At 37.7% G+C, this 18,363-nt stretch overlaps 1 protein-coding gene across 1 annotated transcript in view; it reads right to left on the bottom strand.

The window, feature by feature from the left end:
• The window catches only part of LOC149560436 (lon protease homolog 1, mitochondrial-like), a 185,453-nt gene that overhangs the window by 93,526 nt on the left and 73,564 nt on the right, over positions 1-18,363 (bottom strand). Inside the window, exon 7 of the mRNA XM_089824679.1 lies at positions 9,354-9,452. Coding sequence (XP_089680805.1) covers positions 9,354-9,452 — 99 coding nt within the window. The remainder of the gene's footprint in view (positions 1-9,353; positions 9,453-18,363) is intronic.

Genomic DNA, 18,363 nt, shown 5'->3' with positions numbered 1-18,363 from the left:
TCAACTAGTTGCTCCGAATGTTTGAGAAAATGTCCAGCACTAAAGGATAAGCCCTAGGGCAAGAAGTGGCCCCAATCCACTTCTGAAGACATCTGGAAGAAGAAGAAGAAGAAGAAGGCTGCTGTTGAGTGCTATTCCTATGAGGTCTCTCAGACCTGAAATGACAAAACAATTATTTGATAGATTTGTTGAGTGCTAGTAATATCACATCATTCTGGTACATAATTTGTTATTTGGTTGTGATTTCTTTGCTTGTGTGAGTTGTTAAAAAAAATCATAATTTTAGATGCTTGTTATAGGCACTTTCCTATGATGCAGGAAATAGAAACCCTATATAAGATTAGATAAATGTATTAATGTCCAAAAAAGGACCACAAAGAGGGTCCAAGAAACTGCTAAAATAAAGAAGGCAGCCAGCCCACAACAAGAACACCAAATGGTGTTCGAGGTGAGAAAACGAAACAACAAAAGCAAAAAGCAAGAACAAAAAAACCAACTAGTTGCTCCAAGCATCTGAGAAAATGGCCAGCACTAAAGGACAAGCCCTAGAGTGAGAAGTGACCCCAATCTACTTCTAAAGACCTCTGGAAGAAGAAGAAGAAGAAGAAGAAGAGGGTCATTGTTGAGTGCAATTCTTGTGAGGTCTCAGAGAGCTGATATGCCGAGAGAGGGGGAGGGGGAGGGGGAGGGGGAGGGGGGCCAAGCAGTTGCTTGGTACCACGTGTAGGGGAAACCACAACAATGGAGGAGGTGATGAGTTGATCAAGGTGCAGCCTCATTGGGAGCTGATGTTGCAGAGAGTGGTCCCGAAGCCTCAACCTCTTAAAAGTGAAATATGAAGCACATCCGATCAGTATTCCTACAAGAGGGGACACACTAAGTCTCTCAAAACAAGAATTTAATAGTAAATGGGGCAATGGAAAGTGAAAATGTCTCCATCTTCACCTCCCAAGCTGCAAAGTTGGCAAATCCTATTCTCTCTAACCATCTAATGGTCAAACTGAATGTAGCACCAATGTGATCTCACTCTGAAGGTATAAGAGAGATTTGAAGTATATATGACAAGCATTGAGAAAGGTATCTTGGGTAAAGCCTCCGATGGGGACTAACCCAAGTAGCACGGATATATTACAGGCAAATTTCCATCCTAAAGTGTATATTTTGTTCCTATCAGGATGCCAGAAGATGAGAGGGGGCATCCAATGAGTATTAGAAAGGAGGAAGGTGATCAATGTCAATCCTAATCAAACCTAGAAGAGTTGAAGCCTAAGCAAACCAACACCAAGTTCCATCAAAGAAATCTGAAACCACAATACCCTCTAAGGAGTTGTAGGCAAGGTTGGAGTATCTATGACATCCCTTAGAGGAGTCTACAAAGAACAGAAAGAAAGGCAAGAACCAAACCAGGTCAAAGATGGTACCGAGTTTGAAAGGATGCGTGTAATGTCCCCATTTTTAGCAAGTTCCTGCAGTTGGCTAGGTCGGTTCACCATCGTGACCCTCATGAGCTACCAGTAGGATTTGAGGGTCTATGTTATGTGGTTATAGGCTTTCCAGCAGCCTATGGTGTGTTTTGGCTCCATTTGAGGGACTTAATATTAATAGTAAGTCAATCTACTGGTTCTTATGAGCTCAGTTGTGCTAGAGGAGTTGTCTGATGCTCTCAATTTTTATTTCGGGCTTCCAGTTTGGGCTGCAAGAATCTTGTAGGGAGCATCTATTTATAGTAAGTCACCCTGTCAGGTTCATTCATTGTCCTTCATCATCAAGATCACTTTGGCATTGTTAGATTTCAATTCTAATGCTTCTTCAATTGTTTTCGCAAGACAGGTGAATGATTATTATTATTCATCTAAATACGTTGAGTTTGCTATTTTTGTTGGTGCTGTTAGTTGGTCACCTCAATATCATAGCTCGTTGGAACCGGAAGGAAAAGTTTTAAATCGTGGCAACAGGAAATAGTGGCCTTGTGATGAGGAGAGGGCATTGAGTAATCTTCAAATCTGTTCATCACATTATCTTTTTATATAAAACCATTTCCATTACCATTCCTTCAAACTGTCATGACATAAAACAAATCATTTACATTTGTTGCAAATAACAATAGAGAGAAACCAATTTATGTTCACTGTTATAACCTTCCTGACAGAGATCAAAAGCCGACAGAAGGAAACATAAAGACTTAATAAAAATACATTTCATTTAATGTCAAAGTCAACAAAACATCAATGGCTCTCTGGTTAAAACCAAAGAGCCCAATTTCCTCTCACAACCTATTCCTTATTCCTCTAACCACTCTGTCGATCTCTCTCCGCCAAAGTAACAAGAATCGGAATCGGATCGAAATCGGCAAGGCCGAATCAAATCGTGAATCGGCCATGAATCGGAATCGAATCGGCCATGAATCGGAAAATTTTAAAAACCCTTGAAATTTAGTGAGTAACTTATTTCATAAACCCTTTATCGCTGATTCGATTCACCAATTCACAAAAAATCGTTTGGCTTGAATCGAATCGCCGAATCGCGTGAATCGCATGAATCGCCGTGATTCTTGGAACTATGCTCTCCGCTATTACAATAATGTCTTTCTTTTAAAGAAAACCTAAAACGGTTACAACCGTTTACCTTCCCGTGTCCCTTCCTATCCATATTCAGATTTTCATTACAAATTTCATATGATCTCGATTACAATAACATAATAAATAGACCATTTCACATTATGGTTCCAATGACTTAATAAATAAATCATTTCGGAGATGAATTTAAACAATATAAAATTAATAGAGGGAGGTGCCCCTGCACCATACTCCTGAACTTCAAAGTTTTCCATGACCTCATGGAAATGCATTGATGAGAATCTATGCCTCTTCACCATCATGGCTTCAATGCCGCCTCCTCTTTTTTTATCTCTTTTAACTGACTCCTATCAATGGAGTTATGTTGGTCGCCTCCAATGGTGCCTTAGCCATTGCACAATCCACTCATACATGCTGCATCACAACCTCCTGTCCCTCACCTGGGAATCCCATCATGCCTCTCTCCCCAGTCTATTGGCGACACACAAAGGACCATCCTCTATGGCCCTGGATCATCTCCTATGATCCTTTGGTAGACCTCTCCTATCCACTCATTGCAGCTGAGCGAACCGGCACCATTCTGCAACCACAAACCTCAAAACAAGAATCCAAAATAACCCAACACTGCCTGGTGTAGATTCTATCCATCTACACACTCAGAATCTTCTGAGCTCTGATACCAATCTGATGAGGAGAGGGCATCGAGTAATCTTCAAATCTGTTCATCACATTATCTTTTTATATAAAACCATTTCCATTACCATTCCTTCAGACTGTCATGACATAAAACAAATCATTTACATTTCTTGCAAATAACAATAGAGAGAAACCGATTTATGTTCACTATTATAACCTTCCTGACAGAGATCAAAAGCCGACAGAAGGAAACATAAAGACTTAATAAAAATACGTTTGATTTAATGTCAAAGTCAACAAAACATTAATGGCTCTCACAACCTATTCCTTATTCCTCTAACCACTCTGTCGATCTCTCTCTGCTATTACAATAATGTCTTTCTTTTAAAGACAACCTGAAATGGTTACAACCGTTTACCTTCCCGTGTCCCTTCCTATCCATATTCAGATTTTCATTACAAATTTCATATGATCTTGATTACAATAACATAATAAATAAACCATTTCACATTATGGTTCCAATGACTTAATAAATAAATCATTTCGGAGATGAATTTAAACAATATAAAATTAATTGAGGGAGGTGCCCCTGCACCACCTTGCATGTCAAAATATTAAGTTATGGTGGAAAAGGTCATTTTTGGAGCCAAAAGCAATTAATAAATTATATTAATGGCACTTTTTTATATTTTAATGTGGCGTAAGTGGAGTTCTTTCGTGACAAGCACTCCAAAAAGCATCTGATTATCTGTTTATCTCTTTGCTTGTTGTCTTTGTCACAATTCTGAGTCTGTGGTTTTGTGTCCTTGCTGAAGTATAAGGGTTAGATTCTGAGTTTATCTTGCAATTTGCTGCTGAGGTAAAGCAAATTGTAATTGCTTCTCTATTGTATCCACTGTTATTGAGAAGTTGATTGAACAAGTGTTGAACACTGGATTCTAGAGAACGAATTGAAGGCTGAATTATTAATTTTATGCTTCTACGTCCTGGTCGGGAGTTCAATCTAAGTGTTAGAGGGCTGTCATTTCACTTTAGGGCAGCAATTTATTGATTGCTGGGTCATTTTCACCTAAGGAGGGTTTGTGTGACATTTCTGAGGGGTCGTATTACAATTTTCAAGAGCTGCATTCAATTATATGGCCTGTGATATATATTATTGGGGCTGTTGCAGATTCACATTGGACTGCAAATTAAAAGTCAAAGCCAATCTATATTTCCAGGTTCTTGGCATTTTAAAATATTATTGCTGCTACTATTTATTTGAAACATTGTTGGTAATGAATTAAAGCTGCAGCAAATCCTTTTGTCTTTCATTATTTTAAAATTGCACAATTCATAGGGCAAATGAATGAATTAATATTGGCATTCATACAAACTTCTTAGTATTAAATTGATCTGAAATTGTAAGTGCCCAATTGCATTCTTTAGTGTAATTTTGAAAATCAGATTATCAAACTTGCAACAATAACAGTAAAGACTGCCAAATGTTTGACGAAATGTTATACTATTGATTAGCAAAAGAAAATTGATGATTGTTAAGGATTTAGTTAGTTGGGGTTATTACAGTGAAAAACTTAGTGAATAAAAATTGCATGATGTAGGTTGGGTGCATTTGATGATGCGTCAAAGTAGGATTTGGACCTGCTCAACTGAGGCCCAATCAAACTCTGGTAGAAACAACCCTCACACAACCCCATAGAGCATTGGTGGTTTAATCAAACTATCCATAAGAGTCATCTTGGACGTGGTATCGTGGAACTGATGCTAGAAACATTAACACTTGGTATGGGCCAAAGAACCATACCCCTTGTTCATGTGAGATTGTAGTCTAGGTCTCATGTTGAAGCGAGGACCAGAGAACTTGTCCTCAACACCTTGTAAAAAAGAGGTGGATCTAAGAGGGCTTGAGGCTATTGAAGACCATCACCTTGGTCTTACCCAAGTTAAATGTCAATTGTGTGTAGCAGAAAGAGGTGAGGCCATCAAGAACTCTATATGAGCCCTCTGGAGAGGAGGCCAAGAGGACAATGTCAATCGCAAAGAACAAGATAGAGATCAAAACCTAGCATAAGGAACAACCATCCCCCGAAAGTTAGTGTGCTTGAAGAAACACCTCCATCTCATGAATTTAGAGCATGAACAAGGGAAAGGACAAACGGCACCACTGCCTCACCCCAATTGTACTCCAGATAAAGTCCAACAACCCATGCAAAGTCTTAATGCGACCAACAATTGTCTCATAGAATCTCACGATGGCAGTCAAGAGAGACAGAAATACCAATGTCGTGAAGTCTCTAAAAATAGGCCAACCTAGGTACAAAATCAAAAGCCTTGCAAACATCCACAAAGTAGCCATAAAACTTCAAGGAGCGATGACAAGCCTCATCACTAATAGCCTTGAGAGTTAGGATGTGGTCCATCATTTGATAGTCCAATCTCAAAACAACTTGTCCTCTAGCCCAAATATGACTCTGATCCAACTCCCAAGATAGAATAGTGTGCGAGACTGTAGCATACAATTTAGAGAAAGTATACCCAACAATGATAATCTGATACTTGTTGGAATCCAAAATTGACCTAGCGTTGTGTATCGAATGGATGATACATTACAAGCAAGAAGGGAATCCTATGCAAACCACTTTGTTGAAAAGATCAGTACGAAAGGAGCCCAAAACAGTGATGTTGTGATAGAAGAGTTCCACCTGGAAGCCTTCCTCATTCGTAGACCTTTTCTTGTTCATGGGCTTGACTACCTTTTTGATGTTGGTATAGGTGAGAAGATGGCACTAGGGAGAGGAGTAATAATGATGGATGGTTGGGCAGGCATATCACAGAGAGTGGATGTATGGTAGACCAACAAACTATGATCTAAGGTATGGGAGAGGGGGAATCAACAAGGAAAAAAGAGTGCACCAAAAGGCTATGGGGGACTAAAGGACCAAGGTCAAACGGGTATAAATGTAATGTATTTGATATGAAAATTAGGAAGTACATATTATCTTGGTTTTTATTATTGTCACTTTGATTGCCTTTGTCCATATGTCTACTATGGTAACAGTGCAAGTCTATATGTCTAGTGTTTACCGTATGGGTAAATAGTTTAATGCATACAGACAATAGACAAGAACATGTAACACAGCAATACTCTTTTTATTATTCGCATATATGTCGAAGAGATTACATAGTGCTTCCAATGATAATTACAACAATGATCCAAAGTCCATTCCAAATGGTGTACATATACCATTCTGAAGGGGTGACTCAACCGTCACGCCCATCCAGATATAATGCATTCTATTCATTGGCTACATAATAATTACCGATAACATGCTAATCTACCCTTCAGCTATTTTATAATTTTACTGACAACATCATCCCCCCCAAAAAGAGAAGTCATCTCCAGACGACAATTACAAAATATCCATCCGTGTCGCTTTCTCTGTTTCCAACTCCTACGTACACTGAGCCAAGTGTCGTTGTACTGCCTTCCACTGGATGATCAACTCCTCCCGAGCTCTCTATGCGTCCACCAAGATAGCTTCATGTCCAACACCTACTCCAAGTGCCTCAAAGCGTATCACCCCTCTCGACAGGCTTGCTATGTTGTTCTTTCCATCTCTGGTACACAAACACTACATGCCTACAACAACTCCAAGTCTCATCAACTGGTCATACTTCCCACAACTTACAATTGAAGCAACTGGGGGTCTAGAGGGCAACGCCCCCAGCAGGACCAAGACCAAATTAGCACTCTCAAAGCCACACAAAATGCCATGGAATACACCAGTTTTGTGATTTTCTTCCGATCCCACACTCTTTCTGGCAACTGCTTATGTTTTACTACTTGTTTATGTCTTTCCCTTCCCTTGTGCATCATGCGTTATTCATTCTAAACATTTTTTATTTGTTATTTTTATTTTTATTTTTTGTAACACTTCCTGTCCCCTTCTATCGGTCTCCTCTACCGCTGTTATAATAATGATTGTTCTGTCTTTTGCAACCCTTTGATTGATCGTATGGCAATGCCTCCTTCATTCTTCCACCGATCCTGCAAGGGCCATATAGCCACTTCTTTCAACTCTTGGGCGTACGATCCAAACTTCTCTTTCTTGGTCGTATGACTTTTGCACTTTTCACTTTTATGCATGTTGATAATGTACGGTGCTTGATGATGTACGGTGCTTGATGATTTCTTTCCTTGAGTTGTACAGTCTTTTTGTTGTTTTAATTGCTCCTCCGTACAACGTACGGTACTTTCTTCCTCCCAATAATGCTCTTATATGTCCGTATGGCCCTATGTTTATCTTTTGTCATACAGAAGGCCATACGGTGCTTTCTCCTTCACAAACAGTGCATGTGTGTCTATAAGGTTACCTTATTTGACCATACAGTGTTGTTTGGCAATGTGTATCCCCCTCTGTGGCCATGCAATTTTGTTCATGTACCGTACGGTGATGTTGTACTCATGTTCGTACGGTACCCTAGCTCGTTCGTATGGTCATTTCCTGAATCCGTGTGGTTGCTTTGTCTAGGCCGTACAGTACTTCCTTGCCTGCTTCCAGAAGGTCATACAGTACTTCCTTGCCTGCTTCCAGAAGGTTGTACAATGGTAGCTCTTTGTCCATACGGAGCCTCCAATTTGTACAGTATTTTTCCCTTGCCCTGTGCTAGTCGTATGGTGCACCTCCAGGTCTCTTTCTACAAATTTTCAGTCGTACGGTGCATTCTTCTCTTCTCCGCGTGGGTCAACGCTCTCTCTTCTCCCACCAGTATGTTTTTTGGTTCAATATCATCTCCGAAGTTCATGGTTTGTACTGTGGCCTCTTCGTAGTTTATCGGCTTATCTTCACTGAACATATGGGCTGGTGTTTTATCAACCTGCGCTTCTCCTTCCTTTAGTTCACTATATTCCTCCGGGAACTCATTTCTTCTTTTTTCTTCTTCGATGCCCAATATGTTGCAGCTCGGAAAGAGTTCGTAATCCTCCATCTGCCAGTGAAATAGTCCATTCACCGAATCTAGATCATCCTCATTCAACCCTTCTTCCAATCTCAATACTCCCTCTTCATCAGGTTCCATTCTCTTCTTCCCCTCGTCATCCCCTCAACCTTCGCCTTCAGAATCCGACAATGCTGCCTCCTCACCTATCATTTGTGTGTGCAAGTCAATTATGAATCTTCTGCCTCCGCGCTCCATTGATATGGTATTCTTCTTCCAGTCATGCTTAACCCTTGCTTGTACAAGCCATCCTCGGCCCAGAATGGCATCATTTGTTTATAATACAAAGGAATTAAATAGGCATATTTGTTTATAATACAAAGGAATTAAATATTGCAGCCTATTTCTTAATCCCCTAGCTATAGCCTCTGGAGTTGATAGTTGGTGTTGCAATGGAAGAGGTAGAGGAAAATTAAAGGATGTATTGGTGTCAAACGCCCTACGAAAAGTACAAACTCTTGCTCCCCGGACTTATGACTCTTACCAATAAGGGCCTTTATCCATCAATCAGATGGACCATTGGTTTTTGCTTCTTCCTATCTTGCTTTGTCAGAAACCTCCTCACGAATGTGGGCTCATGGGATGTAATCAGACACCTCTTCAACCTATTGTTCTTCCATTGTGCAAGAGCAGTCTCACCAGCTTGTTCTATTGGCACCGTGGCCCCCCCATCACCATTGGATGAAGCATCTGCAGCAATAGGAGGTATCCTAGACTGAGGGGTTTGGCCCCCACCACTAGCATTGACCATGAACCAGAGAAGTTAAAAAATCAAAAAGAATTGTGTGTGCGCGCTTTGTGTTCTGTGTTGTGAGCTTGTGTTGTGTGCTGTGTGTGCTGTGTGTGGATTGTGTGCGTGTGCATGTGTTGTGCTGTGCAGGTGCATGCATGTGTTGTGTTCTGTGTGCATGTGTGTGGATTGTTCTAGCACAAAATCTGTACCCAAACTGCTGACTTACATAGAATAAGAAGTGAGACTAAAAGTGAGTATGTAAAAGTACAGGAGCAAATGGATCAAAAGTGATTTCTACTTTAATCATAGAACTTCAGCAAAATTATACACAGCAAACAGTGTGATGAGAATACAGAATGAAAACAAAAAGGTAATGAGTATATGTGTGAAGCAGAGGCTTCATATCTTACATCTAGTTCTTCCAGCACTGCCTGACACTGTAGCTTGTTTGCTCCAGAAATAGCAGTACCAAAGTCAGCCAATCTTGGATAGGAGAAATCACCAACATGCTGCTTGTGAACAAGCAACCAATTAATAAGGCATGTGCACATTAAACAGAAAATAAGATAACAATTCATTCAACATCTATAATTCAAACTCAAACAGATATACATCATTCCATGACCATCAAACAACATAGATAACATCATTCCATGACTTCCATTTTTGTATAAATTCAGTTTTCTGTAATGGATCTAAAACGGCAAATCTTTATTGCAAAACCCTAAAACTATTTCACAGAGAAAATTGCAATGACAATACTGCTAAAGGGATTTTTTCATATAATTCAGAAAACTTATAAAGATGTCAGAACTGATTGAAAAAATCAGATAAAGAATTTTATTTTCTTTCATACTATATCCCTGATCTCATGTTTCATATTGAGTTGCATAACACACGTAAGAAGGTTTGTGGCAGGCTACAATGTTTTAGTGAAACAAACAAAATCAGATATCATCAACTGGTGAAATCATATGCATAAATCACAATGATATAACACCGAATATGCAGTGATACAATATAATAGATTTATTTCTATAACTTAATTCGTATGTATTGCCTTCTGAAGTCATTTACACCCGTACAGAACTATCAAACAATATTAGGGAAAATCTACCACAAAATAACTATTAATATTATTATATGCTAACAAAAGCTAGCACTAAAATTTATTCATATACTCTAACTCTAAACTATAATATAGATGTAATATTGAATTCCAACATTTCTCCCTTATTAAATCCTTCAAAACAAAGGTCAAAACTTGCATGGACTGAGCACATCGACCTATCTACAAATTTGATAAAGCGGCTCCACCAAATCTCCTCTCTCACCCAAGATACACCAAACCAAACATCAGTGGATGTCCTAGCTGTCTAACAACTGTTGAGTAGCATGCATCGGTTTCTGCAAATGAAATTATATTGCCATTTTATAGATATTTTCCAAATGCAGATCCCAATCTCTTATGGATATAAGAGTAGGAGACATATCTCATAGAGACATGTCTCTATGATTAATCATTATTAGTTAATATATATTAACAATATAAATCACAATATAACATATGTATTATATACAATACATACATACATACATATCAGCATTGTATCTTAAGACTAAATCAATCCGACTGTATCTATAATCTTAACGCTCCCTCTTAGCTAGGGAGGATTTGTTATGGAACACAATATGCTCTCAAGCATATGGAGATATATCATCTCAAAGTGATATTCCTAGAATGGCATATTTACGGATATCAACATAAATCCATCAACACACACACATATATTAACATATATTACATTTAAAATTTGCTTCAATTCACTATGAGGCTAAATTTCTCAACATTCCCTCTTTAACAAAGAGATAATTAAAACAATTTTGATACAAGATTTGAAAACCACCATTAGTGTGGTTTATGATAGATTTAAGTTATGGTGTCCGGCTAGATCCGGCCCGAAGAACCAAAACAAATTGATTTTCATGGTGTTTGGCAAAATCTGGCTCGACAAACCATTATGAGTTGATTATCAATGCGTCTGGCAAAATCCGGCCCGAAGAACCGTGATAGGTTGGTTATCAAGGTGTTCGGCAAAATCCGGCCCAAAGAACCATGATAGCACTTGCTCCAACACATTTTGGTGTTGCAAGATAGATCAACTATTGATAAAGTCATCACCTTACAATAGTTATCTTCTGGTTGATACGTTCGTTATCATGACTTCCAGCACTCTGGGACAACTTAATGAAGTCTATAATGATAACAGATCTACCATTTATAAGATTGTCAACTTACAATAGTTACCTTTTCTTTATATATGTCAATGAAATTCGTCACCTTTCATTACATATCATATGTGAAATAGTAACCACCACGAACCAGGTCAGAGGGTCGTACAAAGGCTTTCACCTCAATTTTATCTCATAGAGAATAATACATTACAATAAATTTTACTTAGAACTCCTCATAGAGAGGATATCATTTACAAAGGATTGCGCCTCAAAATTCTCCCTCTAAACATCGATCCTGGGAAGTCAAATCCTCTAGTTACTTCCTCAAAAACTCCCTTCACCCAAGGATGCGTGTCGAACTCACTCTGAACCTGATATCAATCTTTTGATTATCTAGCGATGAGTCAATACTTCCTCATGATGAACTCAAGTGTAGGCCCATCAAAATCATGCAGTCACACACATGTATTTATAGACTCCCTTTGAATATCAATCTTCTAAGCTCCTGCGTTGCCTTTGAAGAAGTGTTATACTCCTTAATGTACAAGGATACTCATAATCTCAATCATCAAAGATGTTTGCTTCAAGAACTTCATTTTATCCAGCCTTATCATTAGATGACTAATGAATTCTAGATCACAACTTCTTTGAAACTACTGTCATAAGATTGTGTTTTGAACAATATGTCTAGCATACCATTGTTCTTTTCCTACAAGACCATCTTCACATACAAGGAAAAGATCAAGAAGAAATAACTCATATAGTATGTATAGAACTACAAATAAAAGAAAGACTATATAAACGAATAAGTGTAATACTCAAATATAATAAATACTTCTCTGTACATCAACATCCTTGATATAAGTTGTTCCAATGAAGATCCGTATACATCAAATCAAAAAATGCCTCCAATTGTGAATGAAACATTGGGTAATCATTCACCCACCACAATGTAGAATTAACACATGCTTCATTATTATTAATTTGAACGATCAAATAATCTAGTTCAACAACTTTGAAAAGGACATCACTTCCACTTGTAGAATGAATTATATTCCTATTCAGTCCTCTCGGGATGATCCTTGTGTTTCTGCTCTGGTTCTATACCCATGTTCCAACACATTAAACTTCCTCAATGACTGAAAATTTAAGTGTGTTCCTTATTTAGTTATATAACCAATCATTAAACGTGCTTGTCTTAATGGATATTATAATTGATATCTTTAAGGTTGTTGGCCAATCAATTATAAGTAATAATTTTGACTTGTATCTTCCTCTGCAAGTGTAATGTCACTGCCTAACGTTATGGTTACATAGAGTCTTGGCTTTCTGGAATACCAGTGTTATGGCTTGGTGAACTCATTGATCAAAGTATCGTTGTGAATGATGTTATAGATACAATATCCCAAGTATGTTCGTGCTTGAAAAAGTTGTGGTTGTATATGACTGACTCTCCTATGCAGATTGCTATGATAATTTTTTGTCTTGCTAGACTTACTTTGATGTTTGATTCTCTAAAGAGATCATTGCTCCACCGTAAAGTTCCCTACTAGACTTTCTTGATGTTACAAAATAATCAACCAAGTGTCCATAAATCTCAATTCCTAATCTTACTATTAATTTGAGTAATAAGGATTCCAAGAATAATAACCAATATCAATTTCCACCATTTGTGTGACTATAGACTTCTCAATATTCCTCTTCAATTATAGCCAACGACTCCTTTTTTTTTAACAATATTATAGCCAATTGATAAGCATCCAATGGAATCTTATTTAGAATGGGCATTACTTAGATATGATGAGCCACATAAAAGATAAAGTCCCTGACATATTTTCCATGTTGATTTCTGACTTGACTACTTAAAGAGGTGTAGTTTTCATAATAATCTATATTTTACACTCCTTAGTTTAATATTTAGGTATGAGTTAACATATCAGTTATTCCTTTTTTGACAAAATGGCCCGATGAGTATAATGTAGGTCTTATTTCTCATGTCCATCACAATATTATATAGATAATGATTGTTTTGGAATCATATCATACTTGGCTTCTATGAATGGGATTAGGAACATGTGCAAAATTGTCTTGTAACCAATTATTTTCTCTTTAACTGCTGACTCAATTTGCAGAGCATGATGTTAATTGGGTGTTCACTGTAATGTTCCTATCACTGAATTTCCTTTGGAGATATGTGAATAAGAAAGAATTATTTGATCCTCATTACTATGATTCACTGGAAAATCAACTCAGGGTTTCTGTGACTGCAATGGGAGGATGTATTCCTTTCTACCATACCAATGTTTTCTGATGGTATTTACTCCCATGTTCTGATTTGGTTGTGGCACCTTGCAATATTGGAGCATAACTATAATCTGCAAATATTAGCCAAATTTCCACGTCTATGATAGTCGGAACTAATAATTTATTTATCGACATTCTTTGGAGAACCATCACACAGGTAGATGTATCTTCAGTAATTTGAATAAATATAACAATGTGTGTTATGTATCTCAAGGAACTTAGGCATCTTCAAATATATATTATACTCAGTGGGTAAGATGAGCTTCGGAGGGTTCGGGGTCCACAAATATTCCTAAGTTTGGTGGAGCTAATTGCTCTTTCTTTGTCGCTAAGTATTATTTGTTTGTATCACTATGATCGACAGCCTCCACAAAATATATCTAGGTAGATATCGCACGACAGAGATATGAGCATCAACTGCTCAAGACAAGCGTTCACTGGTACAAGCCATAGCAGTGGTCAATGACACTAGTGCCGCTATCCACAATTGAGTTGTCCCTGCTTACTCTGATTCGTCGCTTGCCAACAACAAAGCCATCTGAAAATGTTGTTGACAATCTGAAAATTGTATATCTGCTGCTGGATATCCTGGATAGTCTAAGCAATTGTTTCTTCAATCAACGCTGACGATAGCATCTCTCTGTCTTATTCGTGTCAAACTGAAGGCTGTGTGCCTCAAAAGTTTATGAAATAAATGGAGTTTGATGTGAAGAATTGATCCTTTCCCAACTTCCATCACAAACCCTTCCAGGTGTACTCCCATGATGGATAGAGGATGTTGACTTCCTTTGTCAGTTGCAGCGTACCCCTTATTTAGGAGGGCCCATACTGACAGAGACATTAATGAACTTATGCATGTGTTGTTACGAGGCCTCTAGGAAGAACTGTTTGGATATTCCAGAGACAAAAAAAATTTCTGCCACTGTTTCTGAACACAATCATAACTTTCGCTGATGGTTGGATTCCCACACATGAATTGTCGACTCATCAGTTAAAGTGGTTTCTTGATTATAAAGATGACACATGAATCTCCTGGACACTTTGTACACCATGGCTACATGGCTATAATATGACATTAACGGATCATTTCCTTTAAGCTTTAGGTTCCTTCAAATAATCATTCTTGCATTTGATACCCGTTCCACCATTTTGTCATTTATCTTATTTTCCAACTAATAGGTCAATACTCTTCGCTTATATTGCTCGTGTCCCCAATTTGTTACCTTGGGATTTTGTTATGGTTATTATTCTTTGAATATTGTCCACTGCTATCAGTGGCCCTTGAATGTATGTCATATATCCTATCATTGATTCTTATTCTCTTACGTTTGCAGCCTTACTCTGATACCATGCTGAGTAACATGGATCGGTTTCTGCAAATGTAATTATATTGCCATTGTATAGATATTTTCCAAATGCAGATCCCAATCTCTTATAAATATATGAGTAGGAGACATGTCAACCAACAAATAGTCAACTGTCCATAGTAACAAGTCTCTAAGTCTATGAATAGAGGCTATTCATACAAATCTCCAAGCTTGTGGATTCAAACATACTCAACTATACAAAAAAATCACAACAGTTACTATATTTGAAATTGATGTCCAAATGGTCTAGAAAATCAGGTACGATGCAGAAATCATACTCTGAAAATGCAGATTGACTGGTGATGAACAACATACCTTTGATACGCATAACTTTGATTGATAAATTTTAAGAATTAAAAAAAAGTTAGAAGATATAGTTCAGCGTTTCTCTTATACACGGACAAGATAGTATTGCAATGAAGCATGGATGATGTTATTTTCAGTAGTTGTGGAAGAACATTTATATTGTCCCAAAGAGTTTGAGCCAACTCTAAGGAGGACTGGATTGTATGCTATGCACAAGTTGCACAGAATCTAAAGATTGGATATTATGCTATGCACGGGTTATATATGTAATGTCCCCTATTTTTAGCAATTGTCAGGTGGTCGGTGAGGCCAATCCATCATTTTGATCCTCATGATCCGACAGGATGTTTAATGGGTCCATGGTGATTGACTTACTATTTTAGTAAGTCAATCATGGCAGTTCCATTTCTGGCAAGCACTGAGGCGCTATATTCAATCGATGATGATATTGGCACTTTTAGTGGTATATATTGAGTTTTATCATTAATTCACATGGAATATAATCCTATGTCTTAAAAGCAATGCTTCTAAGTAAAAGGTGTGTTGATACGTCGCTCAAGGCCACAAATTTTGGGCTCTCAACTTTCCTTAAAGAAGGTGCTATAGTGATAGGTTATCGAAACGGCTTCTGACTATCCAATTTGGAGGATTCAGAGAATATCATTTTTTTTTTGATGAAATGAGAAGATGGATCGACTCATCCCATAAATATTGTTGACTACAAAATCGTCCTTTATCTTTTCACATTCGCATAGCCTATAGAGATAAAATATTGGCAATTCATATCCTTTGAAAGCTTCTTTCCTTCGTTGATTTTCTTGAAAATTTATTGCAAAAAGCAGCTATGCAGGAACAATTGAATCAAGCCAAGGGGAATTCAACATCAATGGGATGAGATGTAATTGAAAGTGCAGTAGGGCAGCAAATTCAGCACACAACAAGAACTTTATTTAGAAATGTCATTTCAGGCTATTCAAGTTGTAGGGGACAAAAAGAAAGAAAGAAGAATAGAAGCCAAAGCTGACAGCGAGTATATTCAAGCATGCATAAGTGTTCCGCAAGAAAGACAGTCTGTCAAAGCATTTCCAAGGAAACACGACCATCTAGTAGATCAACCTCTTAGAAGTGACCAACCTTGACATCTACGAGGAAACCACTGGCAATGACGTCTCTCTTACAAGCGACCATGTCGAGTCAATGCAAGATGTGCTTATGATTCTCTTGCGAGTTCAAATCAGATGGCGTTAATATTGTGGAGGACATTGAGAAGCTACTTGCGGCGTTCATAAAGAATGAGGAAATGAGTGCCAAAAATATGCAACGATTTCTTGTGGAGATTAATGGGCAGAGTGATGTGACGGAGAAAGAAGTCGAGACAATCATTGCCACGTGATTAGAGATTTTCCATCGGCACTTCAATTTCTCTCAACATTTTAGACTTTCTTTTTCCTAAGGATCTCAACCCTGCTTTAAATCTAAGACGTCTCCCTGAGATTTGAATATTCGTTTGTGTTCAGCAATGGCAGATGTTTGTTTGTTTACTTGGTTATGTGGTCAAACGTCATGATCATTTTTTATGAATTGCAGAAGAAATTTTGTGCAACTGGAGTATTCATAGTCTACGAGATTGCAAAGTGGTCCTTGATTTTGATATAAGCGCGGGGAGAGAGGGAGAGGTCTGCAACTTCATGGAGTAAAGCAATTTGAATATGAACTGTATTCAAAATCTCTGGCATTCAATGGGCATGAATTTGGTGAGAAACTAGTGCCTTAAATTATTCCAGGCCCATCCCTCCCAAACGCATTTGTTGCCAGGCATTTCATATTACTCCTTAAAGCAGTTTGCTATGATATGTCAACAGCGGTAAGGTAAGTGCTGACATTATGAGAAGGTAAGTTTGTTTTTTTAAGTTTTATTCAATACATCTTCCCCTAAGCATTAGGTTGTGTGACTTACGTGTATCTATCTACTATAAATGCTTCAGACATTTTCTATTGTTAATGTTAGCGTAGTTTCAGTCAGATAAAATGCACTGAAGATATTTGTATATATATTAAACAAATTGTATACATGTGAGATATATACTTAATTCATTTAATGTTTGTCTGTGTGCGTGCATGCGCATGCGCATGCGCAGGCGTGAATGACTATTAGTAGATGTTATTAATAACTAATGACAGTTGAAGAGAGAGACATGCCTCTTAAAATCATATAATATATGCTTTGAGAATGTAACTTGAAACACAGAAAAATTACAAGTACTCTTATAAGTTACAGCAACAACAAAATGATCCTACTTGAACATGGTATCAGAGCAGGTCCCTTTGTTGTTAGTCAGTAAATTTTCATAGAACAAAAGAATATTTGTGTGTGAGAAGAGCCATCGACATTTGAAACACGGTGCATTGTTAAATTTTTAATAGATCTCCAATGTGACCACAAATTATTGTAAAGTTTGTCTGGGAGAAATCTATTTTAAAATGATGTCGATGAACCGAAATTGAGTGAAGAAGATCTAATGTCTATGGGAATGATAATGTCAATCTACCAATGTAATCTTGGAGGTGGGAGCAAGATCGTGTAATGTTACTAGCGCAATGTTTGTCTGCAGGATGAGTTGGCACACTACATTGGACTAATTGCAAGATTTGTATTGGTCATCAATTGAAGCTTGAATCACTGCAATATAATATCTATGCAATGTGATGTCCAATAGGATGTCTAGAGGTGCTGAGTTGAATGGGTTTGATGTTTGCTTGATCCATTGTCAGGAAACTTGACAAATTTTGTGCATTTGGATGTTGATCTACAATGTCGCTATGTGAGTTGTCTGCACAATGTTTTGTGCACTTGCTTGTGATATGAGTACAGGCTCGAAGAATCATTTCAATGATTGTTGCACACAGAGCATGCAAGTTAGATATAAGTTAATTTGGGCAAGATGTCTATAAGGAATGTGATGTCTCTACTACTATGTGTCGGAACCAAGCCATGTTGTACAAGTGCAGGTTGATCAATGGCTTTACATGTGTTTGGGGAACTAAGTCTGAAGTAATGTCTCGATGTTGATTTCAATTATTCTCAGTATTCCGTGATTAAAAAATACCACATCACTGAGAACTTAGATAATTATGGAGAAAAAAAAACTCAAATCCTTAGTAAACAAGTAAATTGTGCCAGTCGACTCACATTGCCACAACTTAGGCT

This window comes from Cupressus sempervirens, chromosome 4, assembly GCF_028749045.1.
Source record: "Cupressus sempervirens isolate cs-2001-9-10 chromosome 4, ASM2874904v1, whole genome shotgun sequence".
In the NCBI taxonomy this organism is placed as follows: Eukaryota; Viridiplantae; Streptophyta; class Pinopsida; order Cupressales; family Cupressaceae; genus Cupressus; species Cupressus sempervirens.
Note: the sequence above shows the minus strand (reverse complement) of the source record. Positions and strands in the feature narration are given on the sequence as shown.